This window comes from Hippoglossus hippoglossus, chromosome 22 (genome assembly GCF_009819705.1).
Source record: "Hippoglossus hippoglossus isolate fHipHip1 chromosome 22, fHipHip1.pri, whole genome shotgun sequence".
Taxonomy (NCBI): domain Eukaryota; kingdom Metazoa; phylum Chordata; class Actinopteri; order Pleuronectiformes; family Pleuronectidae; genus Hippoglossus; species Hippoglossus hippoglossus.
Window position 1 is genome coordinate 21,531,469 of NC_047172.1, and position 20,449 is coordinate 21,551,917.

Sequence of the window (20,449 nt, forward strand, 5' to 3'; positions counted from 1 at the left end):
CAAGGACACTTCAACATGCAGACTAGATGAGCAGGGTATTGAACCACCAACCTTCTGATTAGATGACCTGCTTGCCTTTCGGAGTCACAGCTATTTCTACATTTTGATGTAACTGCACTTTACCAGACATTTGGCTGTTCTCTGGTCATTAGTACGGTTTCTCAATAGATTTTTGGGAAGATGTGCTACATCTCAATATACTGTGACTATAGGAGCTTTAGGAAATATAAGTGATTGTTAACCAATTGACAGAAGAGGCAAAAGCAAGACGCCCAAAGAGATTGGTTGGTGGTCCTCATCTTTCCTGACTGACCCTTCTCACTACTGGTGGCATGAGGCGGGACCTCAGCCAGCAGCAAGATTTGCTGTTTCCTAGTCACTAGAACTGCTGGACCCCTCCTGGTGCAGGTCAAGCCTTATGCCCAGCCTTATGTGGCCAGTCCGAGTGTCTGGAACATGATGTATCTGTGCATCCAACACCAAAACGTAGCCTCACAGGCGGCCCACGAGCTCACTGATGCCCTGAACCAGGTCTGGGGAGGGTCCCCCCCCCCCCAGGACACCATCTTCCGTCTCATGAGGAACGTGACGCCCAAACATACAGACCTGTGGCGGCCATACGCTCTGCCGAACATTATGAGTGATGAAATTCACACAAGTTTGATCAGCCTGTGATATCAAAATTTCCCTTTTGATTTTCAGTGCGATTTTGAACCCAGCCTTTATTGGGTTACTTGAATGTTCTGTTATTTAGTCATCAATAAATGTCACTGTGTACAAGTGTATTAACATCTCGATAGGAACTAACATTTCATCCACTTTGCCTACCTGACCAGAACCCCTCCCACCTTTAGTTTTTCTTCGGCTGCATGGGAACAATTACAAACATCCATGACAATACAAATGATTTCATTTAAAGATTATTTCTGTGCCTAAATGAGGCACATTCTGAAAAAGCAGCACGTCTCACCCCTGACCACACACATTAAGCCATTTTGTAAACCCATTTATTCACCTATTTTTGGAAAAGTTCACATTTTCTTCTCAGTCGCTCCCTTGCGACTATGGGTTAAAGGTGGTGGACATGAGGACATGCACCGAAACTAAACGCACAAAAAGAACAATTAAAACAAGCAAAAAAATCTGGAAACAATTTCAAAAGAAAAGAAAAATACAGCATCCAGGAGACTTTACATGAGTCCATTTAATCCCAAGGATTTCTGGGGGATAACTGTAGAGGGAAGAGCTCATACAAACACTTCACTGTACATAAGATTTACATTATGGGGGGACATGTTATATGGTCTCGGCTGGTGAACCCACCTCCGGTTCAAGCAGTTTTCTGTCCAACAAAGATCCGGTGGTCCTGCATACCGACTCCACACCTGAGCTCAACAACTAGCAGCGTTCTAGATCACTCACAGAGACGGGTTAGAATAAACCAATTAGAGACAGAGCGCTGTCTCGTCTACCACTATGCGGGGATATACAATGTTCTAATACTATTTATTATATAACATTGCATTTGGAATGCAGCCTGCAGTGAAGACAAACTGGAACGCCACCAAAAAAACTCAGGCTGCAGAGTTGGTATACAGACTTGATCTGACAGAGCAGGAGGAGAACATGCATCAGTTTGGCTCTCCTCCCTGAAATGTAGCATCTGTTCATCAGATGGGGAGAAAGACAGACCGGGAGCAGGACGTCACTGACCTGCCCGCGTTTCAACAAGGGGCCCCATGATTTTGTAAAACCAGACTCTTTTCTGATAATAAAATCAAAAGCAGGAAAATAAAATGAAAGTTTATATAACTCTTTCAGGTCCATTTTTTGTGATTGGTGTTCATTCTTCTTCGCTCTCGTTCTCCATGTCTTCCTCTCCGTTAGCTTTGGATTCTGTTCTGCTGTCCGGATTCTCATCTTCCTCATCTGCTGCTTGTTCTTCCTTGTCTTCTTCCATCGTCTCCTCCTTTGCCTCCTCCTCCTCCCAGTTCTGACACAAGGAAGCAAAAAATGAGCATCTCAGTAGTAACAATACTAGGTGAGCCAGTTCTTCCTCTTCTAGTACTATTGTTGCTGACCTGGACACTTGGGTGACAATTCTCTCCATTTTTGTATTGTTAGGGTGGGGCTAATAGATGAAGCCATCTTCCATCAAAAATTACTGTAAGCCATCACCACGTTGACCCAACATTGTGATCCCCCCCTCCCCAGGTATGAGGGACAAAAACCCAAACGATACACAACCTTTTTCTGACTGTATCATACTTACATCAGAGTCGTCATCAGGAAGACCCTCATCACCAGAGGCCTCATCTTCATCTGATGATTCTGTGAGGGGCAAGTAAAGAAAAACAAATCCATCAGCTGAAGCTGCAAAACTGTTTAGATTACATAAATACCTGCACAATCCCACCACACACACACAAAGACAGAGAGAGAGAGAAAATGAAGCAACATAGAGAAAGAGGTGCTTTCACTTGTTTATAAATTTCCTGCGGAGGGATTGCAGGTATTTGCATCTCAATGCCAGAGCAGGGTTATTTGGTTATGACAACAATACTTAGTGTGTTGCAGCAGGAGAAATGTCAATATGATTTGCTAAGAATATCTGCACCATTAGTTCAGCTGGTCGCCATCTGCTGCAGACACACTGACCAGTAGAAACTGATACAGATCCACAGTAAATAAGTTAAGATGCTGCAGAACAGGGAAATGATTCTAACCCTGTCAACACAACCTGAACAAACTAGGACTCACTAACTAGTGCGACAAGTCTGAGGCTTTCTGTCGGATTCCAATGTTGGAGCCATAATAAGCCCCGAGCGCAGCAGCATCCGCACAGGACTGCAACAACCTCCTGCTCATCAGCTCCCCTTTAACAGCGTTTTGTTTGCCTTCACATCCTGGACCACTGACAGAGGTGCTGCAACTCAAGACGCCGCTTAATTATTTCATGAAAGCCAATTTTCTATGTGGCTCAATAAAGCGGTTTCTACAGTGTGGTAATGAGAAATGAGAATAAACAGAATCGGGCCTTGTTGTTCCTGCTCAAAGAGGGAGGATCTGAACACTGCCCGACAGGTTGCCAGGCAACAGGAGTCATGTTTGCGTGCAGTGCATCGCCAAGAATGGCTGAGTGATGGGCAACATTGCCTTCATAAAAAAAAATAAAAAAACTGCTGATTCAACGTGGTTATCATCGAAAGTCCTGCACGAGTGAGGGTGAACCGACATGAAACTAAGTGAGTTTGAAAAAAAAGAGAAACGATACGTTCCAGCAGAGCAACAGAGTGACCTGTTGCACGACAGCATGTTTAGGGCATCACTGCTGGCCGCCATGCTTCTGAAACGTGCAACTGAGCGGTTACAGGGTTAAAACAAGATAATATTTCTACTCCCGTCAGCTGCCGCTCACCACACTGACTCATCGCAGACACATCCAGGTTAATATACTACACATGCGATTTGAAGGGCTTTGGGAACTGTGACGTCACCAAGGAGGAAGGATTTAAGGAACAAGGAGACCAGTCAGGAAGCGAACACTGACATATACACCACACCATGTTTACTTACATTTGAATTTTATTCAGTGGCACAGAACACAAAAGAAGACTCTATAAGTACAGCACTTACCCTCTTCATACACCAGCTTAGCTGTGCGGTCAACATCTGTAACTGTCTTACTGCTGTCATTTGTCGCCACCTAGTGGTCAAAAGGGAGACAGGCATTAGTGTTCCAATGATTTGGATTTGTGCACATTATTATTTTTCCCACATATTAAAGACATATGAAGCCATGATTAGTTTTACAAGAGCATATTATCTTAAATTTTCTTAACATACACTGAATCTTGTACTATTGGAACAGTTGGCAAAACAGAGCAGGGACCTCCATGTAGTTCATATTTCATCAGCCCTGTCAAGACCCACAGGGGACCCCCCCCCCCCTCAGTGTCCTCACTTCACACCTGATCCACTTAGTGGCTGCATGTTTACATGACAACGTTATTGGATTAGGTTTGTAAGAGCACCCGTGGAGCAAAAACATCCCAAACAGACGTTCCTCAAACACTGACTTCATTGGAGCAAAAATCCATCACATGATGCTCTGTGGTGTTTTACAGCCGTTTGAAATTATTGCAATAGGACTATTTAAATATGAGACTGAAATAATAATGTTAATGTCGCACACAAACACAGTGATCTGACCCTTCAAGTGAAGCAGTGTGTTCACAAGCAGAGTGCCCACTCACTACCCCCTCATCAAGGTCAGGAGCATAAACTTTCCATTTCTGAGACCCAATCCTTCTTGTAAAATGCATCGTCATCGGAATTTATTGTGACGCTCATGTGAGGAACATAGCAGAAACGTGGGAGAAAGAAGCGCTGTTCACTTTCATGAGCAGATCGCTCCAGCGCTTTCTCCACAAGGTCACAAATGTCTACGTGGCATTTTTTTTGAACTGATAGTCCATGTGGGAGGGATGTGCGCATGAGGATGTGGTCTAGAGGAGGGAGTTTAAATGCAACTTTAGAAATATATCCAAGCTTACAAAGAGCTTTCAAAGACGCGTATTGATTCTCCGTACCATCACAGTCACAATGAGATGACCAGGCAACAGGTGACTGACTCTACACCCTCATCAGTAAAGGGCATCCAAGGCTACATCCATACTACAGCGTTTTCAAACTAAAACAATTAGGTTTAGGCTTAGCATCAGTTTTACTCCCTGCCCATACTAACGCACCTTACATGAGCATTCTCGTACACTGGGAATGCGCATGCCAGTGTATGAAGAAAGCATTTGGCTGTTAGTTGCAGAAAGAGCGAGTCAAAAACAAGTATACAAGTGGATAATGGCTTCTACACATGTAAGCAGTTGTATAATTGTAAAAAGCTGAATTTAACTGCACAACAGTGCTCTAGAGTAGCATGGACACCAGGCGTATCCGGGGCAGAGTGTGATTCCTAACATCCAACTCCTGCCTCAAACACAGCAGAGTCCATCTGTTTTTTTAACTCTTCAAGATTTCTGGAGATGACGACACTCACCTGCGTCATGACGAGATACAGTTTCCCGTGCAGCTTCGTTAGCTTGTGGAACATCTTCACTCTGCTCTCGATCATGTGATAGAGCACTCCCAGCTGGGTAACCAGGTCTGGCAGCTGTGGATTACAGAAAAGTAAAAACATTTCAGAAGCAGGAAACACAAACAAGAACGCAATCGATGAGACCTTGGTCAAGGACTCATTTCTCCAGCTCACCACTGCTTTCATATAGTAAACACATTCAAGTCACCACTTGATGCGAGGGTTAAGGGTAAATGCCGCGGCCACTAAAAGGGTTTGTCTTGTTAAGACCGATAACTGTAAATGTTCGGTCTGTATTTACCTCTTCACAGGTCAGGGGATATGTCATTTGAAATCATCAAAATGTTAGTTGGCTGATGGTGCTATGCTACAGGTCACAGGGTTATCCTCAAATGAATATCATTAACGTGTTTAGTAAATACTGGTTATGGAGATATCTTGGTTGCAGTCACACCATCGTACAGACCGTCAAAGTCCTTTTATCTCTGCTGTGTGGTGGAGGCAACGACTGTAGATGTAAATAAGATGCACAGGGTGTGTGCCTGTGTTTTATTTAAATAGCTTTGCGTAATGCTTTGGGCGAATCACAACATAAAAAGTTTGGATCACACACTGTACATAAAGATGGACACCATAACTGCCAAAAGTGAAGCCAAAGCGTGTCCGTCGCTGCTCCAATATTGTTTATAAATTCTACCTCCTTATGTTAGTGGATGGGACGTGGACCGAGCAAAAAAGGTTAAAATATATTTCTCAAATTTTCATTTTAGGTAGTGGTTACCACACTGATTGATGAATAAAATCAGGGTGAGACGTCATGATTGACAACTGAAACCGACTTGTGATTCATCAAGGGTCTATTGGTGGAGTTATCGTGGCTCCAAATGCACAAGATGGCAGCGTTAGAAACAGATATTTTGGCTTCATTTCTGATTAGTGGAAAGAAATGGAGATGTGTCGACCATTTGAATAAGGTAATGTGTATTACTGTATAATGTGTGTTCTCATCTCAATCACTTCCATTTTGAATTTGCACCATAAAAGAGAAGAAAGCTTCAGTAGATCACAAGTCAACAGCAACCAACTGGAGCCTGGTGGCTTCATGAACAGTACAGGCACAAAGAAACAGACTTACCGATGCCAGGTATGATGTGTGGTGCATGATTACAGCCTTGAGCCACCGTACCATTAGAGCCGCCCTGTTGGAGGGAAAAAATGCATATGCTGTCAAGAGGGAAACTTGCTTCTTGATTGCATTTACTCACAAGGCACTCTGTTTTTATACAGCAACAATGGTAATAATTCAGTCATGGAAAACGGCTAAATTACTTAACCTGTATTCAGACATGACCAGCGGGTAAAATCCGGAGAATTGGCTACTGAGTTTACCCAGAATTTAGCCTCTACATATGGACAACACAGCAGGAGGTGATCTGCACAGAGGCACTCACACCAGCAGCAAATCCTCCGCATAATTCAGGAGATATCTTTAATTTATTACCTAGGGCAGAAGGGCTCTAACTGATACCGGCATGCAGAGCGTGAATGCATGGCACATACTATTTATGACAGTTTAAGCCGTTGTGCAGCCCCAACGTGTATGACACCACTTTTTCACTGGTGTATTTTTCTATTTCTGTCGCGAGTTAGAAAAGTTGTGAACCACCCCACACGTTGCTGGGTTCACACATCGAATTCTCATGAATTTCTACTGACTTTATACTGGGAGGGCAGTCAGAGACAGTCCGCAAAAACTGCGGAGCCTCTCACTCAGACATTTGCGCTCACACATGCGCCCCCCCCCCCCAATAAAAAAATACAGAGTATCTGCGGAGGTCAGTGCATTTCTGAAAGCAGCTTGAATGACACTCTTCAAATAAAACTCAACCTGGTAATGAATAACCCTCAAATTTGTCCTGCCAGTTTCATAATGAACCAAATAAAAGTTTCACTTCTCATGAGATTCCTTGTAGAGCTGTCTGCAGCAGTTGTGTGCTCTCGTGCTATTGTCCATAAAGTTTTAACTGTCCACGGAGACAGCCAGCCCCATTAGTGCAAGACCGTAGCCTCTCTAGTCTGTGTTTAGGTGATCCCATGCTACCACCACAAACTGAATCAAACAAATCAGCTTTGACACACCATCAAGACACACAGGCACCATATCGACTGTTACAAGACATAGTGGTCCGTGGTCTCAGTGGTCCATCTACATCTCCCATGGTTTTTTCATGAAAGCCACATCAGTCGATCAATTATATAGAGCAGAGTGATATTGACACCTTGCGAAAGACACCTGTAACCATGGAAATTGCACACAAATATGGCTACAAGTGTAAAGTAGCAGAAAAATAAAATTACAGATTTAATGGTGAAATTGAGACAAACATGTCAACAAGAACTCGACTAAAACGTTTCTAGTTTTTGTTGAATAAAAATCAAATGATTTGATCACTTAAACCATTTTAGCTATAGACAACCTAAATGAAAATCAGGTGGAAAGTAAGAGCAGAACAAACATCATTATCTGTATTGTCTGCAGTCTTTAATGTTAAGAAACGCTGAGCGTAGACCAATTATAAAGCTGATTGTTAAGTTTTCACTTACATAAATGGATGCCCCTGGAGCCTCTTTGTGATCTATAGAGAAGGAAATAAAAAGGCTGAATTAAACCACAATAACAAGAGGCAGCACAACTTTACTTAGAAATCCTAATGGTGTGACAAAAGACCTGAGCAGACTGATGTCTCAGAGACAAACACTCACCTCTTCCACCAATGGTAAAACAGCAGGGAGGGGTAACCGAGCAACCGTTTTCTTTATTACCATGTCTTTGCGAGTTTGGAATACTTTCTGCACAGGACCAAAAGAGAAAAAAGTTATTAAGATGTGACTAATTTACTGCAGAGGTTTACACCTAGTACACATGAATATTCAGGATGTTTCATGCCAACTTGTTTGACTGTAGAAAAGTTTGCGCCTTAACATTTAGACTTCCTCTGAAAAATTTGTTGGGGGTTGAGTTTAAATTTTAATAACAAAAATCAAACATTTAGCTTGTAACTCTTTGAATAGATTATGAGCCGAGTCTTCTGGCAAAACAAACTTAGATGAAAAACCAAACTAGACTGAATGTTTTATTTCAGATGCTGGGCTGTGAGAGGAGAACTCACATTTAGGATGTTGGCGTCGTTGCTCTCCAGGCCCTGCACCAGCAGCACTGCAAAATTGTCCGTCAGTAGAGAGGCCGTCCCTTTAGGAGCTCCCTTCTCAGTGGAGACTGTAGACAGATCGATTTCACCAAGTCGCTCTGCTATTGACATCTAAAAGAAAGAAAAGTCAACAGGAATTAGCTCAATTTAAGTGCTAGATTTATCAATTTTACTCAGGTTCTACGGTTCAATATTTTAAAGTTTTTAATGGAATTTGTACAGTGACGACATCGGTTGTGTTAAGACAAGAACTCTGAAGAAAGACTTTCTCTAGAGTTGGCCTTTCAAATATGAACAATGCAGCAGGAGATTACCAAAAAAGTGTTTTGGAGTCAAAGAATGAAAGAGAAAGATGCCATGAGCTACAGACTGGTGCTTTCATCATTGACACTGGTCTTACCTCTTTGGTGTCCGAGTCCTTTTTCCTCTTCTCTGATCCCTGTGTGGTTCCCTTTACTGGGGCTTGGTGACCAGGAAGCCCTGGGACCAACACTTTGCTCTTGGCATTGACAATCGGGGTTTTAACCTGAAAGGGACAACATTTCCTATTTTAACTTAAGGTACAGTTTGAATTTTTCAGAAGTGATCATGGATCATCATATAATGTCTGAAGAACAAGCTGAGACGATGTTAGTCTTGACTTCTACAGTATATAAGAAACCACCTGGTTACCTTGGAAACGATGCTTTCCATGGAAAGGGACAGGGTGGTCAGAACATCCCGGGTCAAACACACATGTCTCTCTGATGTGTTAATCTCCTGTAAAGGTGGAAAAGTGGAAAGAGGTAAATCCAGAGTCTGAACAACACAGATACTTCAAGGCTGACAACATGAGTCCTCTGAAGTTACTAAAGGTGGAGATAATCAGCAAAGTGGACAAGTCTTTTTTTTCAGGGTAGGTACTAAAGAATGTCAAAACATAATCCAACACCTAAAATGCTGGTTCTAGTTTGAGCCGGCTTTGGTAGCCCGCAGGTAAACCATCCATGTGAAGATCAAAAGAGGTGAAACACATTGACCCTTTTACAGAAATCAACAAAAAATGTCACCTGAACCAAAAACACCTACAAAAAGTATCACTATATGTGATAAAAGAACTGGATATCAGCTGTCTACACCAGGAGCTCCAAAATACTGGTCATTGACCCCAGAGGCTAATTGTTGATCAGACGAGATTGTCTGTTGCCTTGCATAAAAGGCGGCAAACAGTCATAATCTAACATAGCGAAGGCTTATAAGCAACATATAAGGTATGAGACAAGTTAAAGTTACTAGGTTCTCAAAAAACAAATACATTTACATTAGTTATAACATGATGATTCAAATATTTGTTTTAAGATACCAGCAGGTGTGGCAGACGGTACAGGAGCAGGACTGCACACATCACAAGACTTAATCAACAGGCCTCTAAGGACCCTGTTCAATTCATTACCTCTACATGTCTACTACTTGCCCATTTTGCTTACTCATCTCTGCAAAAACTTCTTAAACATACAGATTCCTACAGTATATACTTGTCACTTTGGTTTTACACTTGCATCCTCCTATGATTATAGTATATCATTTGACTTTTATATGGAGCTCTTTTTTATCTTATCTAAATTGAATCATTGCTCTAATTGCATTGCTGAGCTTATCTGTTCTTCTCAGCCAACACTTTTCATTGTACTGTTGAGCCTGTGTTACCTTGCATATGACAAGTAAAACTTTAAACTTTAACTTGAAGTTATCATTTCACTGACATGTGTAAACACAGGTGGGTGACTGCATAAACAGACTGCACATGTGTACTTTCACAGCCTCCTGTGTACTCACTGCTCTCTCCATCACAGGCTGTAGGTGGTTGCCATAGGCCAGCAGCACAGTCCGGCTATCAGCTCCGAGGGCTGCTGCCAGCAGGGGGATGGGCACCGGTGAGTCCTTTGTGTCTGACATCTGCACCGTACATATGGGTGACAAGGGCTTCTTGCAGGGTCTGTGGGGACAGATGTTGATATGAGCCATGACCACAGGAAGTGTACAATGCTGATTAAAATGTCCTTGTTGTAAATGAATATGCAACAAGAGAATTTCACATGAAGCAAAACACAATTTAGAATCACTGCTTTGGTGGTGGAGGGAATATTTCTCATCAGATTGAGTGTCATTTGCTGGTGGTGCAATGTCCCCTAGCAGCCATTACGGAGCAAACACACCAGCATCGAGTGTGAACAAATATGAAAATGACTTTAAGACTCGATGGAGGAGCTGTGTATCTGTAAACTGTGCTGTTCAGGAGATGAGGTATAGCTGGAGGCTTTCAGAGGTTTTAGGTACAGACACACACGAGAGAACAAAAATCTAAACGTAAAGAGTAAACAGACACTCTCCAACAGGACAGAATGCAATTGCTTTTGTCTTGTTACCTTCCACAGGCAGCATTCAGTGTTTTGTGGACTTACCCATTTAAAAAGTGCTCAAAGAGATGCAACTGTCCATCCTTGCACACCACCGCCAGCCTCACCGCCTGTGCAAACAAAACACCACACACATTAACATCTGCACATAGTCCACAGGTGATTAAAACAGACCATGAGAATTTTAGTTTTTTACAGTTTAACACGTCTTTAATTTTTAACAAAATATCACTACACTACACACACGGTGCAAAAACATTTGCACATGCCAAGACAGACTGCAGTAAGTCGATTCGCATGGCTTAACATGTCAGTACAACTACAGGCAAAGTTACACTCCTAATATCCACAGTTAGAGATGTCTCCCCTCTGACCTCTTCCTTGCTGTTAGATGTGACAAGATCGATGTGCTGTGGCTCGTCCGTCAGCGTGAAGGACACCACTGAGTTCTTGTCCTTTCCGTCTTCTCGTACTTGCCTGCAGTGCGAGAACCACGTATTATTTCAACAATAATCTAAGTGTCATCAACTGAAAGTGGCCAAACAATAACGCCTGTGGTCAAGGCTTTGCCTCATCATCAACTCCAGATGAGTACTCACCATACACTGAGCAGCCGATCGTGTGCAGCACCAGACAGAAAATAGAGGCCATTGCTGTCGGGGGGTCGTGTGGTGGCAAAGCGCAGGGTCGTCACAGCTGTGGAGTGGCCTGTGAATTTCTGCACAGAAACAAGAATAGAGACAGATGGACAGGTGAGTCAATCCTGCTTTAAAAAGGGTCAGAGCCCCACTTGGTTTATATTGCTCATCAGCTCTCTGTAGTTACACAAAACTGCATTGGAAACTTTGCCTTAGCAGCGTCCATCATTCCTATTTGTATGAAAACAGAAGCTGAAATTGATGTAAATGAACAAAAGTAAATGTTAAAGCAACTTCACTAACCCTGTAAACCTCCTTGGTGTCCAGGTCCCACATCTTGATCGTCTGTCCAGCTGAAAGCAGCAGCTTCCCATCGTGGCTCACACACAGACTGGTCACTGCTGCGCGGTCTGCCTTCCACTTGCTGTGTCAACAATGAAGAGACGGACAGTAGTTGGTACAGATGTTTATCCATTTTATATAAATGAAAAATAAAAGATCAAACAAAAACTGAGACTATAAACCTTTATATTTCACATTCTACACGACCAGGAGCCTGCTTTATTCTCCATTACCGCCAACCTCTAAATTGCACTTCCTCTATTGTGTTTCCCATCACTGTATTTTTACCTGAGATTTTACAGCTACATTCAGCAGTTTACTGTTGCACTCCACCTGACAGCAGCAGGAGATATACAGGGCACTCAGCGCTCCCCAAAAGCATTTTGTGGACAAGGAATGGGCTTTACAGAGCATCAAGTGAGGATTTATGGTGGCATGAGAGGTCATGACTGTACCAACTGGCTGTGCAGATACTGTATCAGCCACCAGAGGAGTAGTCTACATGATGAAGTAGAGCGATACTTAATGCATGATGGTACAGCTTTTTATGATATGGCTTGTTGGTGCTGTTCACACCTTGCACATTGTTTTAAGTGCTAAGACCAGTGTTAGAGCTGTCTACTTACATAAGACCATTATTACAAAAAGCTGAGACTTCTAACTACTTTTGAGATAACCATTCTTACAACACATAGCACACCTGAAAGCAGCAGAAAATTTGCAGCAATGAGAACAAAACTATAGAGTACCAATTATCCTCAGGGACATATGTAACACGTCCTTGGGTCACATGAAAGGCGCTATATAAAGATGCAAGATGTTATTATTTACTGGAAGCTATTCATACTTGTGAATAAAGGCCGAAACAGACGGATCCTTCAGTTTGTAATCTGCATTCATTTCGTCTGTATTTGTGCACAACTTCAGACAGCTTACCAATACAGAGAGACAAAACAGCAGTTCCATCTAATAATCATAATAATAATAGTGGGGGGCAGTGTAGCCAATAGTTCAAGTGAGATGATCAAAGGACACGGGGAAGAAATTTCAACAATGGCGGAAATTTGATGGTTTTTTCTATCTACATTTTCCAGGGCAAAGGGACAAATAGACACTTTTCTTGAAGAGGTTCATTATCAAAATCTCCTCCACTGTTACCATGTTTGTCGTCATCAGAAATTCAACTCTGCGCTGCCCTCTAGTGGAGGTATTGCTTTTTTCTGATTAAACTACATATTTCAGAGTGAAAGAATAAGTGAACTCAATCAATGACTTGTGGGACTTTATTCTTGGGACATGCTGTTCTCAGAGATGTGCAAACCCTGAAACTGACCTAAGCCGTTTTCAGACATTTCCTCTAGAGCAACTCCAGAGAATTGGGTCCGGAGATTCTCCATAAGTCCACACAATCATTTTGTCTGCCTCTTTACTAAGAAATGCATGGAAACTAATCAGGAGGAGCTTCCTTATGCATTAAGTCACAAGTCAAGTCACTCACTGGACCTGAACACTAGGGTTGGGACCTGAAACTCTGTTCCAAATTAGAACCGAATCCAAAAGTACCGGGTGATCGTAAAAAAATAAGAATTTCAGTTGTGCTTATCGGTTCCTAAACTGCATGGACGCCGTATGTATCTGCCAGGACCTGCCTACTTTACCATGTACGCACTACGCAACAGCCTGTCCATTTGTTTAGACTCAACCTAGCATATGGCTAACGAGGCTAAGATAAGCCACGATAAATGGTCAGAAGTGTGGTTTCACTTTAAAAAAAGACAACGATGACAAGGCAAAGTGCAATGCACGTGGGAAGCTCAGCAAACATTTAAGGCACCACGGCGTCGTTCTGAAAGACTGTACAGCGTTTAATGTCCTTCAGTCTCCGAGCCCAAGCGTGTGATATTCAGCTCGCGCTAGTAGCACCTCGCTAGCACCTTGCGCGACGGCAGTGACGCACAGTTCTCGCTGGCATTCAAGGGAAAGCTGACTAACATGACTTGTATGAATTAGGTCAGTAGGTTTCCTATAAATAAGATGTACAAAAAGCAGCTCAAAACGTTATTATCCACAAATGGTTCAACTGCTACTGATTTCCACTCTGTTATAGAATATATGAGAGATTAATATTCTTAACAGATCTTTAAGTTGACAATTATTGATAAAACATTGTTTACAGGGACAATGACAACATTTTCTTCTAATAATTATCCACAAATACGACTATGTGTTGTTTGGTTAATTTAAACACCAGTATTTAAGGCAAAAAGTTTCAACATTGCCTTTTATCTCAGTTACCACTAATTTACAAAGTTGGATTAAAGACACTGAGCATGTCTGATAAGGCTCTGAGATGAGTTGCGTGGGTTTTCTTTTGTAATGTTGCCTTTCTACCACAAGGTGTTACTGCTGCTGCCCCGGTGTAACATGAAGCACAGCTACCGTGCATCGGTCCAGTCCAATAAAGATATTTGTTTTCTAAACATTTGACCTCTTTATTACCATTTTGGAATCGAAATGGGGAATCAATAAGAAGAATCGTAATCGATACAAATTTTAACAATACCATACCCTACTGAACACAGATCAACATTTCACCTCCTAAAGACTTAAGGGAGAAGAGAACACTTAGTCACTTTAAGAATATGTGACCCTTCACCTTTGTAAACCTAACAGTCTGACATGAAAAGGTACATATACATGTTTAAAAGTTGTTTAACATGTATATCTGTAGGAAAATAGCAGCTGAAATGTGAATCAAATATCTTGTGATCATCTAAAATCTTGATGGCCCCCGACAAAAGAACTGAAATTTCCAATAGTTGAAGAGAACGTTATTTTTTACTGGTGAGAAAAGGCAGCTTGAGATTTCTCTTTTCAGAAAGGACACGTTTGTTGAACTTGATGAGCTCACACTTTTCACGAGACAAATTATCAATGACTTCAGAATGTCTGATATTCATTGATGTCGAACAGGTTTATTTTCACAACGTTCAACCTACAGCTGTGTTATGAATGAGTGAACTGCAGGGCAGCAGAAACGCATACAAAACAGCCGGCAGTTTCTAACACGTACATTTGCTAAGCTGAAATTGAGTGGAAAACTTAAAGCAAACGGCTCAGCCAAAATCAGGTGGGAGAGCAAACATTCACTGCAGCCACCAAACAGTCTATTGAGCTCAACTAACAAAAGGATTTGTAGAGTGGTAAAAAACTGAAAGTTACCAACTGATAGGTAATTCTATGAAAACTAAAACGAAGCTTGGCTGTTATCTAGAGCATGACTGATTTATCGGTTGGCTAATAAAAGTCTGTAGATATGAGCCTTTCACAGACATAGGTTTCAATGTCTATTTTTGCAGACATGGAAACTTTTATGCAAGAAAATGTTAATATTTAATTCAAGTTCCATAGATTTGGTTTCATTTGCTTTTTTTATGCATTTATAGCTATTTGTAATAAAATGTATGGTTAATCTGTAAACTATCAAGCCTCATGTCTTTGGCAATTCCTAAGATGCTGTTGAGATGCTGCTGGAGACAATGAAATGTTGTGAGAGATGATGCCTGTTTCTGGAAACAGTATTCACTTGAAGAATGCCATACAAAATGTCTTCACAGTCTGTGGCAGACTGGACTGAAGACTTTACACAAAAAAAACTGATGATTCTTTTTCTTGTAATGTCCTCTGGCTCTATAGTACAGTCTAAGCTCTCTCTAGAGACCAGATGTTACTCTTTAAAACTATGAAAACAAATGAAACAACATTCCCCATTTAGATTTTAAGCAAAACAATGTGACTCAAGATTGATGTGTTATTTGGTCAGTTATTAAAAACAATCCAGATATAATCAGGAGACACCCCTATTCTCTTCCATGCCGATTAAAAAAAACAATCAGGTTGATACTGACCTTCGCATCTTGCCCGTCTGCAGATCCCACTCGATAATGTTTGAATCATCTGAGCCGCTGTATAATAAGTTGTCTTCAGGGTGCCAATGGACACAATTCACCCCTCCACTATGGCCTCCATCCTGGCAGAGACAGATCAGAGTTAGCAGTGGTAAAACAAATTGTCCCATTATTCAACAGTAAAGGCTTCAAGTATTGGTAATGTATCACCTAGTTATTGCAGGACAGTCCACGGTTTGGCCCAGGAAATTTGTTAATGTAAGTTACTGCGTGTCTGAGGTGTTGACGGCAATTTATGGACATTTTAGAGGCTGTAGTTTGTCCTGCTGCTGACTTTTGAATTTATTATATTACAGTGTTTACCTACTTTTAATACTTTCAGATAGGGCTGGGCAGTACGGGAAAAAATATATCCCTATCATTTTTTTCATAGTCGACATCAATAGATAATGCGATATAAATCAAATCAGCGCCACTGCACTGAGGCGCATTACTCTGTGCAGTTCAACAAGTAACTCTGCTCCTCTGATGTTTTCTAATCAGTCAAGACGTACAAATTATCTTTAAAAAAATGGCTGAATTCATATTTATGTTCGGGGCGTCGCTTCTTCTGCAACGTGAAGTTAAAACAGTGTTGCGTCATAATCTGCGGGAGGAACGTCTTCTGTCTGCAGAAGTGTGTGTGTGTGCACGTCTCTGTCCCTCGTCACACACAAACTGATAATCACGTGTACTTAGTTATCGGTGTTCGGATCAGGACTCTGGATCGTTTACCCTGATGTCCTGTCTGTTTGCGTCACGTTATGTCTCGTGTTGGGCAGTAGGTTTAAACACGTGTCTCATTAACTCTAGAGCGAATAAAACAAAGCACAAAGTAAACACCAGTACTGTACAGTGTTTATTGTTGTAGTGTAAAGTGAGCACAGGTCAGCGAGGAGGAAGCAGACTCCAACAGAGACTCTGAGAAATGACGAGTGGACCTTTAATGTGCGCCTGTCCTGAATGAACGTAGCGGAAAACATAAATCGATAATATTCTGTCTCTGCATCGATACAGAGTCGTTCACCTCTATGCAGTAGCCCAAACATTAACACGTGTGCGTCTGCTAGTCCTACACACTGTGCTGTGTGTGTCAACCTAAGCTGATGTGGATGTATCTCTAATCCAGCCACATGATTGGTTCGGAGCCGCAATATTCTCATGGATGGATGAGTTCTATCGATGTTGTATTGACCATGTCTTATATTTCTATTGAGGAAAAGTTATATTGAGATAATTATCTTAATCGTATTATCGCCCAGACCTACCATCAGTTTTTTGATATGCCCGTGCTGTCGGCTGAACATTCAAATGTCTCCATCAGACTACTTTGCAACAGTTTCAAGTCACGTCACTGTCTGACAACTTTTACTCGGATAAAGGATTTTAGTCAACGTACGTCTGGATCATAAAGAAACAAACCAACAGCTCATCTCGCAGCCCTTCCTGACTTTTCCAAAACCTGAAAGTGCTTTTATCATCATTTTTTGACTTTTAATTACCTGGTCTGTTTGTTTTGAAGCGGAGGAGACCTCTGTGGATAATTTGGATCAAAATAAAAACTTTCCGAGTATAGAAAACTAAAGGAATCAGAACCAAAAATCAGGCAAAGCAACGAGAATAAGCTGAGCAGCTCCGCTAACTGCCGGCAGCTCCTCTTGATGCCCCGTGTCCATCGAACAGCATCAAAGAAAATGATTTATAACGTGAAACTGCTTTATTCAGTATATTTTTTTTTACCAGTTTCAATTTCCTGGTCCATTTGTTTTGAAGATGGGTTAGATGTGTGGATGATTCAGTAATATCTATTAAATAAAGTTCAATAAAAAATACAGGCTGGTGTATAAGCTAAAACGAGCCAGCTGTCACCTAATATTACCATAATTGACAGTGGGACAGTGACATCAGTGGCAACATGTCAAAAAAAGTCACACGTTTGAAAAACCTTATCCGTGCATGACTTCTAAAAGTTGAGAAAACTAGAAACGTTTGGGAGATCACCAGGAAACTGCAGTTAACATCTTTGCAGCCCCCAATATTGAATCCTCACCCGCTGGAAACCCCAATTAATATTAGTTACAGCCCGAACAGTAACTACAGCCTCAAAAATGATCATGTATGGCAGTTTCTACAACAGTCAAATGTTTTAAGCTACTTAAAGTTAGGATGCATGTTGTATCTTCAGCTCAGTGAAAATAGTGTGGATGAATTTCAGCTTCAGGATTCTTTGTCCAACATACAAATACATTTGTAATTTACAGGTTCTCTGATAACTATGAACACATTACACTCAGAAAAAAATTACTTTGCCGTGTATTATCTTCCTTTTATTTCACCTCTGTGGGACATGGTATAAGATATCACACAAATCAGTGTAACTCACCAGGGTACAGTGCAGTGCTCCCTTCGTTGCACTGTAGATAAGCACTGTACCGGCTGCTGTGCCCATCGCCAACAAGTCTGCCTTCTCCTCCACATGCCCAGCCTCCGATTTCCTCTTCTTCCTCGTTGGGCCCTCCTGAAACAAGACACATAGTGATGACACCCTCTTAAAATGAATAATTATGACATCTGTATTCACAGGTTTGTACAATTGGAGGCTTAATTACAATTCTGATCATATTAAGAGGAACTGGTTTGAATTCTAATCAAACACATTGGCAGCAGATAAAGGCAAAAACTGTCTTTGAATCAAAGTCAGAGTCAAATGATTAGATAATCGTGCGGACTATTAATATAAAAGATTAACAGATCGCAAACAGTACTACACGCAAGGTTATATTTTCATTTGACTTACAAGCTAAACCCCCTGACTGATGTTTACAATCTGACAGGAGATAAACCGAGGTGAAACTTTCTGAGCCTTTCTTTCCTCGGGTGTCATGGAGGCACACGCTGCTGAACCCCTAGCGAGCTAATGCTAACTTAAAGAACTTCTTTATTCTTAGTACTTACGGCCTTGAGACAATAGGAAACACATTTTCCGATTAACGCGATTGTACTAAACAGTCAGTACAGTTAGATCATCCAGAAAACTAAAGGTGGGACGTTGTCCGTGATTTCTCGGTTTACCATGTGGGAGCAACATGTGCGTCCTGCGCAGCTGGTTTGAGCTAGCTAGCGGCTAACGTGGCTCCGCCGCTATCTCCGAGTGTGTCAGACACATGGATGCGCCCGTACCGACACACAGCACGGGGGTTCAGACCTCGTGTGCACGTTCTCTAAAAACAGCGACATCTTTGTGGCTTCAACATGCGAACGTTTTAACCAGAAACCGCTCACACAGATCCAGAGGCCTCACTAGCCCCTGATGCTAACAGCGGGGCAGCCCTCCGCCTCACATACCTTGGCTGTCCGGCATGGTCCCCAGGCTATGCAGGTACAAGTGGCACTCAGGTGGGCTGAAGGCACGTATTCTTGGTGGAGCGTTTTACTGTCCGTGCTCCAGATGCGCAGTCTGCCATCTTGGGCACACAGAGCTAGATACTGCCGCGATTTGGGCGAAAAAGCACAAGGTAGCTGCAGCGGAGAAATGCCAGCGTCGGCCGCCATTTCTGAAGCGCTGCGTGCGTCTGCGTGTCGCGTTTACACCGAACCACGTGCGGCTCCGTGTGCACATGCGCACTAGCGCATCAGCGCGTCAGCGCAGGCCCGCTCCCATTGGCTGCTGCAGCACAACGAGCCGCTTCATTGTCCCTCGTAACAACCGGATCTGGCGGTAAATATGGGTAAATATTACACTTAAAAACGGGTGAAAACGATATGTACAAAAGTAATATGAGACATTACACAATAACCACAGACAGGACTCAATCATTCATTAATTCTTTGAATAGGCGTCACGACTCCAGCGTATTTACATCTAAATCACTTCTCAATGGATTGTAAAGGTGCACATTGAATGTACACTCGACTTTTGACAGCAAGTGAACGCAGCAGCAACAACAACTTCAAACCATAGCTTCAAACCTGTTTTATATGGGTTAAGTTAGTGAGTGAGTGAGTTAGTTTGTTGGTTACTGAGTGGGTGGGTGAGTGAGGGGATGTGTTAGTAAGTGGGGGAATTAGTTTGTTTGTTAGTGAGTGGGTGGGTGAGTGAGTGAGTGAGTGAGTTAGTTAGTTAATTAGTGGGTGAATTCGTTAGTTAGTGAGCTGGTTATTGAGTTAATGAGTGGGTGCATTAGTTAGTTAATTAGTGAGTGGGATAGTTAGTTAGTGAGTGAGTTAGGTCGTGACTTAGTTAGTTGATTAGTTAGTTAGTCAGTGAGTGGGTTAGTCAGTCAGTTAGTTAGTCATGCTTCATTTCAGACTCTTAGGTCCATATCAGTGTAAAAATAAAATATTGAGTACAATCGTAACTCTTTATCTGTGCACAGGGATTAAACACATACTTTGGTCCAGTGCTATGAGTACAAAAATAAAATAAAATAAATACATTTTAAAGTATAGCACACAATTACCAACATCACACTTAACAAGTTGCCTACTTAGGGATTAAACACATACAGACTCTCATTCCAGTGCTTCCAAAGAGTATGTGTGTCATTCAGTGTTGTCTCAGTTAAGACCCTTATAATCACATTTTTAGAGTCAGTTAATGTAACCATAAAATGATGCCTAACATTCCTCAGCAGAGCGTGTACGGTGGGGACATGTGGCTTGCACTTGGCCATGTTGGAAGGTTGGGCAAAATAAATGAATGCATCATGACATCATGTGCCACCTGAAGGTTTTTTAGTTTAGCACGACTAAAGTGTGCTGTGTAAAGGGGAGTTCAGTAGGTCTAAAAAGGGCTATTTCAACATCATAGGTACACATAGAA

General features: G+C 41.9%; 1 protein-coding gene across 1 annotated transcript; it reads right to left on the minus strand.

The window, feature by feature from the left end:
- Positions 1–951: 951 nt before the first annotated feature.
- wdr43 (WD repeat domain 43) lies at positions 952–19,319 on the minus strand. Its single transcript, XM_034576443.1, has 18 exons — positions 18,973–19,319; positions 18,011–18,145; positions 15,589–15,710; positions 11,642–11,762; positions 11,300–11,418; positions 11,075–11,177; positions 10,746–10,810; positions 10,120–10,279; positions 8,977–9,063; positions 8,705–8,830; positions 8,266–8,415; positions 7,859–7,945; positions 7,700–7,731; positions 6,231–6,294; positions 5,057–5,170; positions 3,637–3,706; positions 2,273–2,331; positions 952–1,993 (listed from the first exon to the last, which is right to left on the minus strand). The coding sequence occupies exons 1-18, from the start codon at positions 19,177–19,179 to the stop codon at positions 1,844–1,846; spliced, it is 1,971 nt and encodes a 656-aa protein (XP_034432334.1). The 5' UTR covers positions 19,180–19,319; the 3' UTR covers positions 952–1,843.
- Between the last annotated feature and the right edge of the window lie 1,130 nt (positions 19,320–20,449).

What these genes read in the sequence shown, in the direction of transcription:
- wdr43 (XM_034576443.1), bottom strand. Translation starts at nt 19,179, where the DNA reads ATGGCGGCCGACGCTGGCATTTCTCCGCTGCAGCTACCTTGTGCTTTT. An exon ending in GACCATGCCGGACAGCCAAG is followed by an intron (nt 18,146 to 18,972) that starts GTATGTGAGGCG and finishes GTCTTGTTTCAG; the next exon opens with GAGGGCCCAACGAGGAAGAA. An exon ending in ACACATCATACCTGGCATCG is followed by an intron (nt 5,171 to 6,230) that starts GTAAGTCTGTTT and finishes TGTAATCCACAG; the next exon opens with CTGCCAGACCTGGTTACCCA.